This window comes from Liolophura sinensis, chromosome 11 (assembly GCF_032854445.1).
Source record: "Liolophura sinensis isolate JHLJ2023 chromosome 11, CUHK_Ljap_v2, whole genome shotgun sequence".
Lineage (NCBI taxonomy): Eukaryota > Metazoa > Mollusca > Polyplacophora > Chitonida > Chitonidae > Liolophura > Liolophura sinensis.
In genome coordinates, this window is record NC_088305.1 from 2,657,291 (window position 1) to 2,676,720 (window position 19,430).

The 19,430-nt window shown below is 40.8% G+C and overlaps 1 protein-coding gene across 1 annotated transcript in view; it reads right to left on the minus strand.

The window, feature by feature from the left end:
• Positions 1 to 268: 268 nt before the first annotated feature.
• The window catches only part of LOC135477496 (unconventional myosin-Id-like), a 48,435-nt gene continuing 29,273 nt past the window's right edge, over positions 269 to 19,430 (minus strand). The window contains 17 exon segments of the mRNA XM_064757617.1: positions 269 to 1,438; positions 2,772 to 2,920; positions 4,764 to 4,880; positions 5,750 to 5,851; positions 6,297 to 6,441; positions 6,719 to 6,820; positions 8,108 to 8,201; positions 8,204 to 8,228; positions 10,141 to 10,345; positions 11,619 to 11,785; positions 12,021 to 12,098; positions 12,863 to 12,917; positions 13,794 to 13,939; positions 14,336 to 14,395; positions 16,278 to 16,388; positions 18,022 to 18,136; positions 18,731 to 18,876. Of these exon segments, the coding sequence (XP_064613687.1) occupies positions 1,279 to 1,438; positions 2,772 to 2,920; positions 4,764 to 4,880; positions 5,750 to 5,851; positions 6,297 to 6,441; positions 6,719 to 6,820; positions 8,108 to 8,201; positions 8,204 to 8,228; positions 10,141 to 10,345; positions 11,619 to 11,785; positions 12,021 to 12,098; positions 12,863 to 12,917; positions 13,794 to 13,939; positions 14,336 to 14,395; positions 16,278 to 16,388; positions 18,022 to 18,136; positions 18,731 to 18,876 (1,977 nt within the window). The 3' untranslated portion in view covers positions 269 to 1,278.

Genomic DNA, 19,430 nt, shown 5'->3' on the forward strand with positions numbered 1-19,430 from the left:
ACAACCATCTGGCCAGAAGTCAGGCCAGGGTTGGGTAAAACAGACTGTACACAGTATGTAGAGGATCTGGGGTTACCAGCAAAGTGGAATACAAACATGATCGCGAAGCTATATGTAAGAATCAAACTAATAACAAATACCAAAGCACATACTTGTACAGGTGTAGAGAAATCTTGGGAGTCAATGAATTTAAAAAAAATACAGTCAACTCAGAACGAACATTCATGTAGAACCCCCCCCCCCCACTGCTGCTATCATGCTTCAGGGTAGTTACATTTCAGTCCTGTGTATATATAACCAAAGGACTAAAACAATAAATCTCATGGCACCCAAAATATTGCCAGTTAATGAAGTCATCAGCAATAAGGGTGGCTGTATCCTGCGGGCAAGACAAGGTGTATCGTGGTATGAAGCCCACACTGATGAGAGAAAGAAAATGCGAGACCTTACACTGAAGAATATAACACACAAAACCAGTGAAGGAACCACCACAATCTGCTGCCATGAATTGTCAAACAACAGCTATTTGTAAGGGTCTCATCAACATTGACTGGGTGGATGTAGGCAAATCCATGCTGTACTATGTGAATCTCTTCAATGATTTACCGCATGTGTCATCTGGTGTCTTCAAGGCACCAGCTTTATTCTAAGATATCATATCTCTTAACATCAGTCTAGCAGAGTGGTGCTGTCTAATTTCTTAATACATGTATTAGAGAGCTTTAACACAACAAAAATGTGAACCCCTAGGCTACCCATGTCATTTTTGACTTTCATAACTTATTTGCTGTTCACGATCAGCATTGGGTTCTCTTTGCACTTCAATAAAAATATGCAGTTTTCCAGTTTAATATGCCCCAGTGCAATATTCAACCCTCAACCCTACTCCCATTCCACAATGGAATCCACAATCATCAATTTAATTCTAATTCTGTTTAATTAGTTTTCTAAAAACCAAAATGTTAAAATGGGCAGATCTAGCCAACTCTTCCATAAAGCAACGACGTCATGTCGCATAGGGACAGCACATCATATCTCAAAAGCTGCATACATGGACTTAACCATACAAAAAAAAATTCCCCAAAAATTTAAAGTATGAATTTGCGGCGTATGCAAAAAAACAAAGAAAACAAAGCCAAAAAAAATGCGTAACAAAATACTAAAATGGGAGTTCAGAAATACATGTTTAAGTGTGGGTAGTAAAGGTATAACGGGCACGACTGTTCCTTGCCAGCTAGGTAAGGTATGAAATATGATGATCCCGTGACCGTGGGCGTCTCATGACGGCCATAACAGCTGGATGTCTGTCCCGTTCTTCCTGAACATCGCACCCCCGCCATTGGTTTGCGTGTTGCTGATGGAGATGATGCGCGACTTGCGTCCCAGCATGCACTGCATGTGTTTGGTGACTTTCACGGTCAACTCTTTTCCTTGGTTCCTATTTTGAAGGCAAAAATGAAGAAAGTAACTCAACTACACAAGAGACCAAAATTATGTTAGATATAACATTTTAAAACAAACCTTTGTATTTATGTGTGCTTGGGGTTTAACATTGTACTTAACAATTTTTCACTTAAATGACAACAAGGAGTCATTACGTGTGTGTATATACACTGTATCTTCTTGTGGCAAGGCAGGTCCATGCTGCCAAAGTGCTGCTGCCAGGGAAGTTTCATGCTGAAGACAACAGACGTGACACCTTAGTCAGTCAAATTATACTGACACCATGCCAACCAATCCTGTTTTCTTGCTCTAGCCTCTCAGTGGTGAGCGCCAAGCAAGGCAGCACCAAGTACCATTTCTGAAGTCTTTGGTATAAACTTGACCCGGGGTTTGATCCCGCGGTCTCCTGGCTTCTAGGTGGACGCTCTAACCATTAGGCCACCAAAGCAGTTCTTAACACTTTGTAGATGAACCACAAATTTAACTTGGTTTTGATAACAAACAACCTTTTTTGTCTTTGCTCATAAATTTAAATAATGTTTACAAAGTACAATGTAACTTGTCACCATTAAACATATCAGAAAGATTTTAAACACTGTTTACCAGGGCTACCTCAAAACTTATCCAAATGCAACGAAAGATACCGTTTTATTTTTTTTAGACAGGACAAATGAATGATAATAGCTTAAGGTCACTTCAGCAATGGTTCTGTCATATTGTGGCTAGGATATGTTTAAAACAGTGGAGAATTTATTTTTTCAGCTGCAATCACTGTTTTCCAGATGAAACTACTGTTTTTCACCTTCACAGTGCACTTTCATACGAATATGTTTAAACCAGAGAAGAATTTATTTTTTCAGCTAAAACCACTGTTTTTCAGCTGGAACCACAGTTTTTCAAATGGACTGTTTTTCAGCATGAACCACAGTTTTTCCAGCTGGAGCCACTGTATTTTCACCTTCACAGCGCTCTTTCATATGTTAGTACTCACATTTTTGAAATCACCACTTGTAAGACATTTTACCCTTTGGTGTGACACATATACTGTAGTATTTCCCCCATATAATCACCACTGTATTTATTTATTTGATTCGTGTTTTACCCCATGCTCAAGGGTATTTCACCGAGAGAATGGTGACTAGTATTATGGTGGGAGGAAAACCGGGGGCAGAGGCCGGGGGAAAACCTTCAACCATCTCTAGGTTGCTGACAGACCTTCCTACGCACTGATTGGAGAGGAAGTCTGCATAAGCTGGACTTGAACTCACAACGATGGAATTTCCAAGTTAACACCTGTAAATGTTGCAAGCATAGTAGAAAGGGCTTACATTTGCCACCAGCGTATCAAGAGTCCGATGAGCTCACCGATCCTGTCATCATGGTGAACTGTCTGCAGGCAGAGGACAAGGTCGTTCTCACGCTGAAGGTGGATGGCGATTAGCTGATCCTGGTCAGGTGACACACTGATCCCTGTAACCTAACAAAATCAGAAAGGGGAGAGCACTGGTGAAATAGTGGTACTGTACATAAAATGATTGGCTGACTGATTGATTGATTGATTGACTGGGGTTAGACGCCCTGATCAAGAATTTATCACCTCTATGACAGGGGTCAAGAACAGAGTGTAATCCTCAAGGCACAGGACAACCCGCCCATTCATAGGGTACATGAAAAAGTACTATAACACGAAGAGCATAAGGAAAATAAACCAAGGTATGCCAAAACAATGAGTTACAGGAGGAAACAGCACCTGACAGAAACATATTTCACTCGAAAGCAGGATGCTCAAGCTTTTTAAAAAGTATCGTACGTTATTTTTTCCGATGTCATTTCACCGAAATAGAGGTAAAACAAAATGACAATAGTGACATAATGGTCAGTGTGAATAGAGGCAGCCATCTTGGGAATTTTATCGATAAAAGCAACGTGTTGAAGTCCAGTCCCAAACGAGATTCATTAAGCTTTTATTACATATTTAATGCTCGTTTAAGATACTTTGAATATTATTCTTTCATTGAAATCAGGCAATAATCAGGTGTTGTCTTACACTTTTTTTTTTTTAATATTTGAGGCATATTTTATATTTCTTAATAACCCCTCTATTTTACGTTAATGGTTGGAAACTAAAGTACATTTCTGATGAATATACTGGGAATGCCTGAACAACTTAGTGCCCCTACATGTCAATCGGGCTCTCTCCCCAGCAGAGCAGCCTACTTAATTTTTGGACTGACCACTGGGGGCTTTAATAGGAAAACTGTAAACTGTTAAAAGCCGTTTTCATGCCCCAAGGAGGAAGCTGTGAAGCTTTTATGGCACTTTTATCTTAGGCCATATCATATGCATGTTCTGTGCATTAAATGATACATGAAAAGGAACTACAGAACAAAGATTATGTTTCTCTGCCAAATCAAGAAAAGTGTGCCCCGGAAGTTTTTTTGTTAAAAATAAATTTCATTTTGGGGGCATTTTTATACCTGTTAATTACCTCTCTGTAATTATGTATATTTTCCATCAACGGCCGGAATTTTTTCAGAAACTACATCATCGTTGATCTTGTTTTGAACTCTGGGAACATTCCCGAGGTGACCCGAGCCCAATGAACTGTGTCGCTACAGTGTGAGGAAGGTGATATGTGTACACATACTGCATGGTTTCTTTGGGCCAGCCTAGTGCCTCTTCTGCACCCCTACACCTGCCCCTACTCGGTCTGTTCCCCACATCCCCGCTCCCATACGACCAGACCTGTTCGGTATGTCCCCCATTCCCTCTGTCAGGGAACTGCTTTGACTTTGGCCAGTAGACTACACTCACCTCGGTCAGGAGAATGCTTTGACTTTGTCCTGCATGCTACTCACCTGTCAGGGGAATGGGGAATATGCAGTAGGCTTCACTCACCTCTGTCAGGGGAATGCTTTGACTTTGTCCAGCATGCTACTCACCTGTCAGGGGAATGGGGAATATGCAGTGGGCTTCACTCACCTCTGTCAGGGGACTGCTTTGACTTTGTCCAGCATGCTACTCACCTGTCAGGGGAATGGGGAATATGCAGTGGGCTTCACTCACCTCTGTCAGGGGAATGCTTTGACTTCGTCCAGCATGCTACTCACCTCTGTCAGGGGAATGCTTTGACTTTGTCCTGCAGGCTACTAACTTGTCAGGGGAATGCTTTGACTTTGTCCTGCAGGCTACTCACCTGTCAGGGGAATGGGGAATACACAGTAGGCTTCACTCACCTCTGTCAGGGGAATGCTTTGACTTTGTCCTGCAGGCTACTCACCTGTCAGGGGAACGGGGAATATGCAGTGGGCTTCACTCACCTCTGTCAGGGGAATGCCTGGTTGCATAGACTTGAATCTTTTCTTGGGGTCCAGTTTGTAGATGAACTTGTCTGTGACCACAATGGCCCTCTCAGCATTCTGGCTGTGTTTGTTGGTCTGCCAAAGGAATTACACATGACCAATAAAGAGGCTTTCAACGCAAGTCTACACAAGAAACAAATCCAAAGAAACCACAAGAAAGGTCAAGTTCCCCGCTTACATATTTTCATGATATTCCCGAGTTTACCGATACCCAATATATAGGCCTAAATATGTGTTCGGACATATACGCCAGAACCTCAAATAGGCTTTGACTACACGGTACAAGTACACATGCGCCGAGTCATACCAGGCCCTGCAGGTTTCATACCAGCCAATGTCGAATGCTGACAACTATATTGTGCGAGGGTGTTTGTCCAAATCTGTGCTTGAGATCTTAGAAAAAATATTTAAATCATTTAATGTGAACTGTACGTTATATCCATCCTTGACACTCGGGGTGTGACCGAGGCCGTCATGCAGGTGTTGAGGATTGATGCTGCACCCCCTTCTGCTCTTTCCAATAATCCGCTTCAAGGAAAAAACAAGAACAAGCCTGACACCCATTGTTTGAGTGTTCGTGTGTTTCATTGGTTTTAATCTGACCCGAAGCAAACCATTTGTGCGGATGGTCCCTAAACGGCCAGACAATCTGTAGCAACGCATTTGCCAACTATGGTATGAATCAACTTTTATATGAATCAACTTTTATATGAATCAACTTTTATATGAATCAACTTTTAATCTGGAATTTTTTATACTGAGCCATGGGATATGTCATGTTAGAAAAACCCAAAACGACAACATCATGTCTATGCAACATCACAAAAAAATTACACTTTTTCAACTTTACCTGGGACTTGTTATCCATGCATGTCTTCCATTTGGTCTAGTGGTATTTTCTTGAAACAATACCTGCTGGTAGGGAATTAAAATCTTGAACTTACCTTTTTCACCAGTGAAGAGAACAGAACGCGGTTGAAGTTGTCCTTAGCTTTGAGAGTATTCATGGACTGGACAAAATCACTTGTGTTGCTGTTTTCTTGCACCTGTGAAAAGTTTAAAAGAATATATATGTATGCTTGGGGTTTGAAGTCGTATAGCACTTTACAATTGTTCAGTCATATGACGACCAGGAATCATTAGGTGTGTGTACATATATTGTGCCTCCTTGTGGCAAGGCCAGTTCATGTCACTGAGGTGAGGGTGGTTAATTGGTTAAATTCACCATTGATCAAAAACACGCATAAAATGGAGGGGTAAATTTGAGACATTAAATATGCCACCAAAAATTAAAATTCTTCCAAAACTTTTTGAGAATAAATTTATACTTAACCAAAATCTTCATTTCAGAATTATTCTCATACAAACTTTAAGCACTGTTCTCCTCCGATCCATGATGTTGCCGGCTTGAACATGGTTCTCGCCATTTCAACAGGAGATTTATGAAGAACTTGCTATGGTTTCCCACAGCAGCCAATGCCCCACACTTACATTGGCCAGGTAGTTGCCTTCCCACTTGCGGCTGTAGCCCCACAGGGGGCGCTTGCCCTTGAGGGCGTCAGCTGTTAGCACCTTCAGCCTCATCTGTGGCCACTCAGATTTAGGGATGCTCTTGAGAATCATACTGGCACGCCACCTGATGGTCAGGAAGAGCAGAATTAAGCACAACTACTGTTACATACTGTAAATCTCATCATCTGCATACTGCTAATCTGTTAATCCCTGTTCAGACAATGCGATTTCTTACATCAATTCATTACACTGTGGATTTACAATCTGGGAATCAAAGAAATGGGGCTTTTAATCTTTTCAGTTAGGTCGAACTACTTGAACTCTGTTGTCAACTGATAGTCCATTTATAATTATATCATAAAGACAACAGGATTTTTATGAGCAAAACGTAGCTGGCGTACCTCTTGAAGAACTTCCGCAGCTCAACGACACAGCCCTCAAGGATCATCGGTGGTGGAGGCCATTGTAGAGACTTCCCATAATCCTTCATGTGCTTTGCATTCCTAACAACAAAAGCCGTGGCGTTACATATCAAAGGGTTATATTACAAAGCCAAATTACAGTTAACTGGCATGGATGAGCATATACAATGTCATCTACCACGGCTATGTCACATGTCACACTCCATGGTTAAGTATGGTCTGATATCTATTTGTTTTATTTACTTGATTACTGTTTCAGGCCGCACTCAAGACAATTTCTCTTATACGACGGCTGCCAGTGTTATGGTGGGAGGAAGCCGGGCAGAGCCAGGGGGAAACCGACCACCATCCGCAGACCTTCCCATGTACGGCCGGAGACGAAACCAGCCTGAGCTGGACCTGGTATGGTCTGATATATAGAGGATATTGCACAGTGAAGGTTGAATACCATAAATACTTTTGGAGTGATAGGTGAAAATGATAACTCACAAGATGCTCAGATAATATTCCACATTCTGACAATATCATGATTTTGTGTATTTGCCTGCTGAGGCTTAGCCTAACCACTGATGTCCTCTGGCAGAACTATTTAGTCAGCATTCAGCAATTAAATTCATTCATGTTTGGTTAGAATGATGTTGTGTATACTTTACATGAAGACAATGGGCCTGTATAAACACCCCCATATTATTAGAAAGGTTGAGAGTTTTTCTGTTTAATGATATCACCTCCTGTCTGATCATTGTGACCCCAGTGACCTTGGCATTGTGTAAGATTTCTACACAAAATTTCTGGCTAGACGTCACAGTGATTTAAAGTGAAAGTGAAAGTAAGCCCTATCTCCACTGTCAGCCAATCAGCGTCCATTCTGTGTCTGCTTAACAAGGTGTTTCTGAAGTCCAACAATGCAAACTTCAGTTTCTAAATATTGTGGTGCTAAAAACTGTCACCATTACATACAGAAGTTTCACAGCAATTTGAGACAGTGTACATCGGAGCACTTCACCCGTATGAGACACAACAAGGAAGCAGACAACAAGCTCAAAGATGACATAGGGTGGTAGACTTAGGAGAATGACCAACACAAGTTGATATTCTGACAGCTATGGCTGATAATAACTGGAAATTATAGCATGTTAGAAAACAGAACAATCTGCAACACTGACAAATTGAGAACGTCTGCTAGGCATAGTTTTGAGTTTAGGTCACAGTGAAGTTTTTGTATTTACTCCCTTGTTATTTGGACAATATTTTCACCTCTGTGTCTACCTGAGTAAAGTGTACAGTCACAAAGCAGCATGGCAAATGCCCAGATGTCTGCAGTCTCAAATAGGGGCTCTAACAAGGGAGGTAAGAGAAGGGACTTACTTGAAGAGCTGAGCCAGTTTGCTGATGTAAGACCGGAGCTTGTATCTGCGGAATTGCTCCATGATTTTGTAAATGGCTCGCATCCTCTTTGCTGTCTTCTGGCCAAACCACCGCGCCAGTTCTGAAAGAAATGCGGGGGAAAATAAAAAAATTGACGTGGAGAGATTACACCTGCTGACAACAGTACACTGTTACTGTCGGAGTTTAATAGAATCAGCTTTCCCCCTGGTTACATGAAGCACCTGCTGGTTACATGAAGCACCCCCCTGTTTACATGAAGCACCCGCTGGTTACATGAAGCACCCCCTGGTTACATGAAGCACCCGCTGGTTACATGAAGCACCCGCTGGTTACATGAAGCACCCGCTGGTTACATGAAGCACCTGCTGGTTACATGAAGCACCCCCTGGTTACATGAAGCACCCCCTGGTTACATGAAGCACCCGCCGGTTACATGAAGCACCTGCTGGTTACATGAAGCACCCGCTGGTTACATGAAGCACCCGCTGGTTACACGAAGCACCCCCTGGTTACATGAAGCACCTGCTGGTTACATGAAGCACCCGCTGGTTACATGAAGCACCCCCTGGTTACATGAAGCACCTGCCGGTTACATTAAGCACCCCCTGGTTACATGAAGCACCCGCTGGTTACATGAAGCACCTGCTGGTTACATGAAGCACCCCCTGGTTACATGAAGCACCCGCTGGTTACATGAAGCACCCCCTGGTTACATGAAGCACCTGCCGGTTACATTAAGCACCCGCTGGTTACATGAAGCACTACTGTATTTTACCTTAAAGGAGAGGAAAACTTAAAACAATGACACTATAGGCTGAAAACAGCACGTTTTTTCCTATCTGGCGGTGCCTGCTGCATAATTTTGTGCTTTTTCTTCGCCATACACGTAAAGCCTGAAAACGGCAAAGCTGGCATAAATCCCTGAGTCCATCACATCCTCCATCTTTAACACTCTGTAATTTATACTGGGTGTGTTGCCTCTCAGCCAATGAGAGTCCTTAAAACTGCCGGCTTGTTTGTGTAAACTCAGAACCTACGTCCAACATTCCGGTTTCCCCATCGTCAAGCAGTAAACTAACTGTATCTTCTGGGAAGAAGAGTTCTACCGGAAATGTACGAACAGCACTTCGGCGGTTTTCGACGGCAATTCTCCTCCTAACACAGAAGACTTCAGGACTGGTTCTTAGGCAAAGTGGCGTCGCCCACAGCGGATTTTGGTGCTGACTTTATTTATAATTTATCAACTTGAGGTATATATTAGAATTTTTTTAAGGCATGTACCTGCGAGGAAATGCATACTCCTTTCAAGGGGTATTTGTTTGATATTTAATATTTAAATTTTCCTCTCCTTTAAATCTGCTCATAAAAATGGACATTCAGAAGCACATTAGGGTTGTAAAATGATACTTTTGATGCCAATGCTTTAGTCTTTCTGATAAGAAATTAGTCAAACTTTCCACAAAAAAACAACAACAACAAAAAAAAAACAAACAAAACACTTGTACATGGCCCTCTAAGGTGAATGAATCCATCAGAATCAAGAAAAATGTGTCACCTGAAAACTGCTAAACTTCAGATGACTGCAGTATTTACTTTCCTACTGATCTTACCTTTAAAGTGTATATCTTCTCCAGTTGATCTTTGCATCACTTTCTTTCCTACTGACATTTGGCAGCACTGTTTTCCCTGTCTACCCATTAATATCTACCCATCTATCATTACTATTCTTTCCTTCAACTATATCAGCATTGTTATTTCCTCCCCTACTCTTCTCAGCAGTGTTTCCTCCCTACTCATCTCAGCACTGTTTCCTTGCCTACCCATCCCAGCACTGTTTCCTCCCCTAACCATATTAGCACTGTTCCACCCCCCTCCCCCCCATCTCAGCACTGTTTCCCTCCTACCCATCTCAGCACTGTTTCCTCCCCTATCCATATTAGCACTGTATCCCCCCCCCCCCCATCTCAGCACTGTTCCCCCACTATCCATAGCGGCACTGTTTCCTTGCCTACCTTCTGCAGGAAGATGACAATTCCTGGAATCATCTTGTCCCTCGCTTCCTCCAGAGCAAAGATGGTCTGCGGAGTGCGGATGAAGATCTTGGACTTGCCATACTTGACATCATTAGTGAAGCCCTGCTCCTGAATCAGGTACTCAACTCCTTGCATGTCTGTTCCACGGAAGTGTGGCCACGTGGTCTTAGAGATACACTTGTACCTGCAGGCAGACAATACTTATTTGGTTAGTGTTTTATGCTGCACTCAAAAATAATTCACTTATACGACAGCGGCCAGCATTAGGGTGGAAGGCAACTGAACAGAGCCCAGAGAAAACCCATGACCATTTGCAGGTTGCTGACATACAATCCCACATATGGCCAGAGAGGAAGCAAGCATGAGCTTGGCTTGAACTCACAGCGACTGCATAGGTGAGAGTCTCCTGGTCATTAGCTGACATGCTAACCACCTCAGCCCCCAGGTCTGTGGTACAGTATGGTGGTTTTATATAGCATGGATATCCAGTATCTTCTTGGAATGTACACATACAAATTATATTCATGTCGAATAAACAGTAATTTGACTCGTGTGGGAACATGTAAGAGTCACAGAATTTTGCAAGGAGGGTAACAGATTGCAAGACCTCCTGCTTTGTGCCTACAATGTACCCAATCACTTTAAAATGCCTTGACTGGTTAGAGTCAAAATAAGTAATAACTGAATAAAGCACAACTTTTTGTGAATGTCAATCCTCTGTTAAGCTCTATGCGATGTATCTTCAGAAGTTATACAGCTACAAAATCAACACATTTTCAAAATTTTGGAGAAAGTCCTCCAGACCACGTTTGAAAACATGCTTAATTAACATCTCAGTTTTGCCTATTTTAACACAATGAGATATACATTCTCTGAATTACTATAAATTTTCAACCTTTTCAACCACTACAGAATCTATTTATGTATACAATTATTATGAAAATGATGCTAAAATGACTTGATTGTATCATTAAAGATGTAAGCTTCATAAAACTATGCAAATTACTTCTCTACACCCCATCACTCTATCAAAATGTTTCAAAACATTGGTGGCAGAGGCGCTTGAAAAGGTTGAAGAATTAGGGAAGCTTGCTGCACTAAATAACTTGTAAGTTTGTTCATGAGTTTTTAGCTCACTTCACCTGATTTTGAGGCTTCTATTCATCTCAGAAATACGCCCCAAGGTTTAATTGAAAGGTAACAAGATATTCTACTGGCAAAATACAGGACTACAGCACCAAAAGTGATATTTTGTGAAATTTGCCTCCAAAAATTGAACTGTCTAGGGCTAGATTTTAGCTCATGTACAGCTTTTTTATTTGAATCCAAAAATTTAGTTCATATTTCTTAACTTCCATTCAATAATGGTTCCAAACAGTTTCTGATTTAAATAGTTATGCTTTCTTATTTGAGTCAAAAACATGGGAGAGCTATCTAGTGTCAGAAGTAGTACCCACCTCTGAAGGAACCTGGGGTAGGCCATCCTGTAGGCAAAGCCTGCCCTTCTCACCCGAACATTCTCCAGAAGGCCCAGGTACAACACCTGGTGTTGAACTCTCTGCTCATCGAATGCCACAGGTGATTTCAGCTCATTGGGCTTGATGCAACGCACATAAAATGGCTCCTGTGCACAAAAAAAAAAATAGGTAAATAAATAAAGTGGATGACTTAGCCATAGAGTGAATGAAACTCCAAAAGTAGTGCAGGTAATGAACTATAAAAGCGAATTTATTTATTTATTTATTTATTTGATTGGTGTTTTACGCTGTGCTAAGAATGAATTGGAGTGGGATCTGGCACAAATATTTCACATAGATGATATTTGGGGTAATTTGTTCAGCCCCCTTCTTTCCCCCCACCTTTGAGGCCAGCTTTTCCACCAAAGCGATGATAGAATTCTTGAAGTTTGTTCCGGCTGTTGCTGGTCTTTTAGTCACCTGATGAACAGACAGAGTTTCAGATAAAAATAAGAACAGTGTGCTTCAAACGTTCTTACATTTTACACCAACTTTGTCAACTTTGTCAACAACAAGCTAAAACAAATCTGCATATGCTCCATTAATCAAAATTAAGAGTTTAAAGATTTTGAATGTATTTAATCCTATTTAAGACAGTTTTGAAGAATAAGTGAATTACAGTATTTATATACCGGCTTTCAGAGATATGCATGGTGATCTCTGTTAAAACCCCCATAAAATTCTATCAATTCCCAGACTCTTCCCGACTAAATGAGAGATGTACAGCTAAATGTCATTTCTACTTAATGATCTCCACAATTATGTCAAACAATATCAAAATTATGGTTGAGTTTTTGGTTCCGGCCTTCATTGCTTCCAAGTAACTAAATGCATGTATACGTTCACCGGACACAGGTTCATAATACTGTTCCTTATTTATATAAAAATGCACCAACAATCGAAAAAGCAACACAACATAATCTTATTAAAATTTATGTACAGTTATGTATTTAGGATATTTAGATAAAGTGATTAAGAAGGGACCACCTCCAATCCAAAAGAGGTAGCTTGAGAGGACTCCAACCTAGAATTTGTTTTTGTTTTTTTTTAAACATCAGCATGGAAGCATTTTTATTTCTGTTTTTCAGTCGAAAGGGAAGAAAGTTACTTAGACCACAACCCACAGTGACTGTCTCCAGAGTTTGCTCAGAGAGTTACCTCCCCTGATCCCTACTTCTCCTCACCTCTGTGACGTGCTGTTTTCCTTCGGGCCACATTGCCTTGATCAGATCGTTTTTACTGAGTGGAAAGAAATGAGAGAACTCAGTGTACTGTGTATCGGTCTCTGCAAATCACCCTAGTAATAGCAGGCTTAATCTGAGGTTCAAACACTACCATCTCTCATAAATACTTCAATAACATCAAAGAACTGAACTTTCTCTAAAGCTTGTTATATCAGCCATGAGAACAGATGGCCAGGAAAAAAGTCTGAAAATTCTAAAGAAAGTCAGAAAATACCTCGCTTTATCTCCAAATTACATTAGCAATCACCTGTTCCGACAAAATCAGCTGCTTTTGTTTTTTTTTTTAAATTTTAAACAAACAGGTCTGAAAGCAGGCAATTGGAGGCCTGTCATATTCAATTTCTAAATAAAAAACAAACAAACGAAACTCTTATTTTCATTTCATGCTGTTTTCTAGATTGGTTTACACATATGATGAAGGTAAGACTTTGTGTGAAGGACACAGAGAAAATCCGGAGGCAACTGCTTACTCTCCTCTGATACAGAAAACGACATAAAATTTCGCCCTTGAGTAAGTCTGCTTGATTCACGAAGTTCTACTGATATCAGACAGGTGTTGTGAAGTATTTTGTTTGGAAACTAGGATGATGTTCTAATGGAAAATGTAAATCTCTACAAATACTCTTTTTGGGGCCATAATGTTTGGTCAATTACATTACCTGACAAAAACTCTAATCTACAGCCCAAGAAGATCTAGACTTGTTACATCATACTCTGAGGGCATTTATTCTATGTAGAGAAATAATATTATGCTAGTTGTTAAGCTCCGGAATTGGTGAATTTAACCAAGGTAGTTTTGTCTCCAAAACCAAATTAACAACATGCATAAATTGCACTGAAAGGTTGTGGAATTCGGATTAATATACCGTACCTGTTGAAGAGAAGGCGTTTGAAGTCCTGGAAGAGTAAGTCTTTGTTCTTATCCAGGAAGCCGACGACGCTGTAGGACACATCTCCTGCGTAATGCTTGATGCGGAAATGTTGGGTGTGTTCCAACGACTTGTCCTTGGGGTTCAGCTGTCAAGACAATACACTGACTGATTGATTGATTGATTGATTGATTGATTGACTGACTGTGGTTTAACGTCATATTCCAGCAGTTTCACATTATTTAGCAGCATGGCTACCAAAGAGCTTGCCTGAAAGAGACACCTGAATGCAAAACTTCAGCTCAATACATGCAGTACTTCTGGATCACCCCTAACATTTACCTTAACACTGATTCTAAAAAACAATACACCAAGTCATGAACTAAGTAATTTAAGATAAAATCCGTTACATTTACTGCCACATTGCTTTCCCTATTACTGGATGCTGATGTTGGCCGGTGTTTATGACATAAGCCACACCTGTACACCTGTGGTACGTACGAGAGATAAAAATTGAGCCATGATTGTACCAGACAAAACTCACCGCTCTGCTAGTGTAATGAGCATGTTTGCCCAGTTTCTGGTTCATCGCTTGCAGGAACATCTGTAAAAACACAAAAAGAATTTTTTTTGCCCTTTTATAAACAAAAATGAAATGTTCACATTTCTTATTATTCTACATCACACGCACGTGGGAACATCACACACACGTGGGAACATCACACATGCACCTGGGGACATCACACGCACCTGGGGACATCTGCCAGCACCCTACATGTGGGAACATCACACACACATGTGGGAACAGCACACACGCACATGGGAACATCACACACACATGTGGGAACATCACACACACATGTGGGAACATCACACACGCACATGGGAACATCACACATGCACGTGGGAACATCACCCGCACGTGGGGACATCTACCAGCACACTACATATGGGAACATCACACGCACGTGGGGACATCTGCCAGTACCCTACATGTGGGAACATCAAACACGCACATGGGAACATCACACACACATGTGGTAACATCTGCCAGCGACCTATGGATGGTTGTAGGGTTTCCCCTCAGTCTCTACCCGGTTTCTTCCCATCATAATACTTGCCTCTGTCGTACATAAAAAGCGAAATATTCTTGAGTATAGCATAAAACACCAAGGAAATAAACAAACAATTAAATTTCCATCCTTCGAGAGGGACATGGCTGAATCCTTGGAACCAAACGAACAACATACAATATTTTTCTCTTGTCTTGACAAAACATACGTATTATCCAAGATGCCTCTGTATTCACAATGGCTCACTTCTGTGTTTTTTCTCCATTCCAGGACATCATCATCTTCATACAACTAATACAACTATCATTATCATGAGGAATTTTCCATTAACACCGACATGAAATCTTATATCACTAAATGAGTTCTTAGATAGTACGTGCAAATTTGCAACAGCTGTCACATTCCACAAACAGTTCATGACAGTTTGCAACCAAGACTCTCATTATTAAAGTGAAAGATGAAAGTTAAAAAATATCGAAAGTGTCGAAAATTTATGAAACTACAGATGTACAAAACACAAAACAAGCCTTGCATGTAAACCATTCTGTGGTACTGAACAGTCACTTCATCAACTCTCCACATTAGGTCATGCTGCATGCTTCAGGCAACTCAGATTTGGTAGCAAGGCTAGCAAAGAGCTGGCCTGTAGGAGACACATGAATGCAAAATAGCTCAATACCTCAAGTACTGAAATCACGAATTTGGTAATTTACAGTAATTAATATGCCCACAGGGCATCAGCGATGGAACATTCTCCTTATGTCAATAGTGCTTTATATGCCTGTAAAACTTCAGGTCAATACATGCAGTACTTTGGAGATATCACCCCTAATATTTTGTTTAACACAGCTTTCCCTGCTATTGGACTCCGATGCTCAGAGTAGGACATAAGCTACACCCGTACCAGTACAACTTAACTTTAATACTAGGACGACTCCCATCAATGTACTGGCCTATGTATGTCAAATCTATATACTTTTTTAAGGTGGAAAAGCAACAAAAATTACAGAATGTTCATCTGAAAGAGTTCATAAAGGTTCTTGTAAATGTCATCTTCAATATATTTTTTTTTCTGATTTTCTTTAATGAGAAAGAGACACCCGAAAATAATTTTGGCATGGTGGGTATTTGAGACCACTTCTTGGTACATATTGTTTTAGTGTAATAATGTTACAAACGAGGATGTAAGACATGTTTAATAAATATATTTGCACTAGAATTTGGTCTTTTCAGCTAACATGAGTGAGTGAGTGAGTGAGTGAGTGAGTGAGAGTGTGAGTGAGTGAGTGAGTGAGTGAGAGTGTGAGTGTGTGTGAGAGTTTGAGTGTGTGTGAGAGTGTGTGTGAGAGTGTGTGTGTGGGTGTGTGTGTGTGGTGGGTGTGGAGCGGGGTTGTGTGCAGGAGTTAGACTCACCTCATCCGTGACTTTTCCCACCTGTAGACACGCCTCGTCAAGGATGGCCAGGATACCTTTGTGTGGCTGTTCCACCAAATCACAGATCACCTTGTTGTTAAAGTAGTCCACCTGGAGAGAGAGAGAGAGCACTCAGACTTTATTCCCATTCCCTGTCACTCATTATTCTTATTGTAACTTTAAATGCCTATTGCAATGATGTTGCATACTCACATGTTGCCCCATACAGAAAGAAGTCGATACTCACATGTTGCCCAACAAAAGTAAGTCCACACTCACTACTGTTATTATGTTGCAATGTTTAAACATGTGTTTGTACAGACAAATTTTATAAACAAAGGAAAAGAACTGAAAGCTAAAACAGAAAGACTTCAGATCTTCTAAAATATGAAACATCCAGTCATTATCTACAATGTAAGTGGAACTGTAATATTATGGAAAATCACTTGCTGATTGTATCAACACAGTTGCTGATTGTATCAGCACAGTTGCTGATTGTATCAACACAGTTGCTGATTGTATCAGCACAGTTGCTGATTGTATCAACACAGTTGCTGATTGTATCAACACAGTTGCTGATTGTATCAGCACAGTTGCTGATTGTATCAACACAGTTGCTGATTGTATCAGCACAGTTGCTGATTGTATCAGCACAGTTGCTGATTGTATCAGCACAGGCGTAACACGATTCATTGTAATTTCCCTGAGTGACGCATAGATCAAGAAAGATGGCGGTGGTGGGAGGCGGGGAAAGAGGTGAGGGGTTCATATTCACGTCAACACTGTCATACACTTGTTGCCCCACAGAAGAAAGTCCATACTCAAATGTTGCCCCACAGAAGAAAGTCCATACTCAAATGTTGCCCCACAGAAGAAAGTCCATACTCAAATGCTGCCCCACAGAAGAAAGTCCATACTCAAATGCTGACCCACAGAAGAAAGTCCATACTCAAATGCTGCCCCACAGAAGAAAGCCCATACTCAAATGCTGCCCCACAGAAGAAAGTCCATACTCAAATGCTGCCCCACAGAAGAAAGTCCATACTCAAATGCTGCCCCACAGAAGAAAGTCCATACTCATGTCGCCCAACAAAAGAAAGTCCACACTCACATGATGCCCCACAGAAGAGTGTGTGAGTGCTTGGGGTTTAATGTCGTACAATTTTTCAGTCATATGATGACGAAGGGATCCTTAGAGTGGATATAATGTGCCTCCTTGTTGCTAGACGGATTTTCATCAATCTTTTATCTAGTGCTGCTTCAAGGCAAGTAAGCCACGCCATTATACTGAAAAGGGTCAACCATCCAATGCCCTATCCCCTTGAAGCTGAACGCCAAGCGAGGAAGTTACAACTTCCTCATTTAAAGTGTGACTCTGCCCAGGATTGACCATGGATCTACTGCTCCCGAAGCGGACGCTGGACCAACTGTGCTATCTGGGCCTGTCCATACTCACATGTTGCCTCATGGAATAAAGTCCATACTCACATGTTGCCCCAAAGAAGAAAGTCCATACTCACATGTTGCCCCATAGAAGAAAGTCCATACTCACATGTTGCCCCATAGAAGAAAGTCCATACTCACATGTTGCCCCATAGAAGAAAGTCCATACTCACATGTTGCCCCATAGAAGAAAGTCCATACTCAAATGTTGCCCAACAAAAGTAAGTCCATACTCACAAGTTATCACTGACAATAAACTTCAAACTCCTAGGTTGCTACTGACTAAAAAAGTAATACTCACATGTTGCCACTCAATGCCTTCTCTCATATACTCTTCTTGCTCCTGCTTCAGCACCAACTCAATGAACAGTTGCTGTAACTTTTCATTGCAGTAGTTGATACAAAACTGTTCAAAGCTGAAACACAAAATGACATGGACATTTTGAGTTTTAAGGCATGCTGTCCTCATTTGGCACCTGGGTGTCACAAGATAATACTAAGTTTCCTGAATTGTGTTAAGGCATAAAATTCAAATAAGGCCAGAACACTTGTTGTCCCTACATCATTTGTAATTCTTGATTGTCATCAAAATTAGTACCCTGTGTAGTTAAATCATGACTGTACAGTCTGATGTAATTACTTTTACTGTGACACTGCCTTTTCCATTGCGCGTCATTGTCATGTCATGCCACTATATCAGCGCTGCCTGCAATCAACAAAGCTACATGTAGCATCAGTTTTCTTAGCTCAGCTTTACATATATGGGAGACTAGCTTTCTATTTGCGAAATACTGTAGGGACAAAACTGTTATTGGTGTGTTGAGAAGGGTATATGGGAATTTAAACCCCGGGTTTGAAATTTTAAATCCCCATATACCATTCTCAAAACATGGATAACTTATATTAGACAGAGATTAACTACAGATTACCAAATGGTGAGTCAGTTTGAGAGTCTTGCTGATCTCTAAAAGGTGTTTGGACACACAACTCTCAACCCCTGGTGGACAAACCTGTTATTGTCAAAGATCTCGAAGCCGTAGATGTCCAGCACCCCTATCACAGTATTTTTGCCCACATATTTGATGCCGCTGGCTTTTATGTCAATGGCTTCGTTTATCCTTCCCACAATCCATGTGAACATCCGGTCATATACAGCCTGCAAAATAAACAATGTCACAATTACCCTAAATCACCTAAAATTTCGCCCACAAAAGTGCATTTTTAGAGGCTAACAAATGTCACAAAATATTATTTTTGTTGCTGAAACAAATTTTCCAGTAAAATATCAGCCCATGTTTCACGCAAACCTCAAAACACCTTCCTAAAATCAACAGAACTCCCAGAAGCAGGAAAAATGGGCAAGTTAGTCATGGACAAAATTTATGGTCATTTAGGGCATTAGAAGAAGCAGTGTGGTAAAATTTTTCACATCATTTTAAAGATGAACATTTTGTCTGATTTTGACAGTTCTTTTTATGAAAAAATGGTGTTTTAATACCTGTTATAACATTCATTTGTCTTTAATAATGTACTTTTTATGCCAAGAGTTCAGATCATCTTTTCCTTATCCACTCAATTCAATCAATCAAACTCTACTCCACCCACATTGCAAACAGGAACTTGTATAAAGTTCCAAAAGAAACTAGGCAAAAGGTTTAGAATTATACAAAGGAAATCCTGTGAAGCAGATCTACATCTATAACAACATGA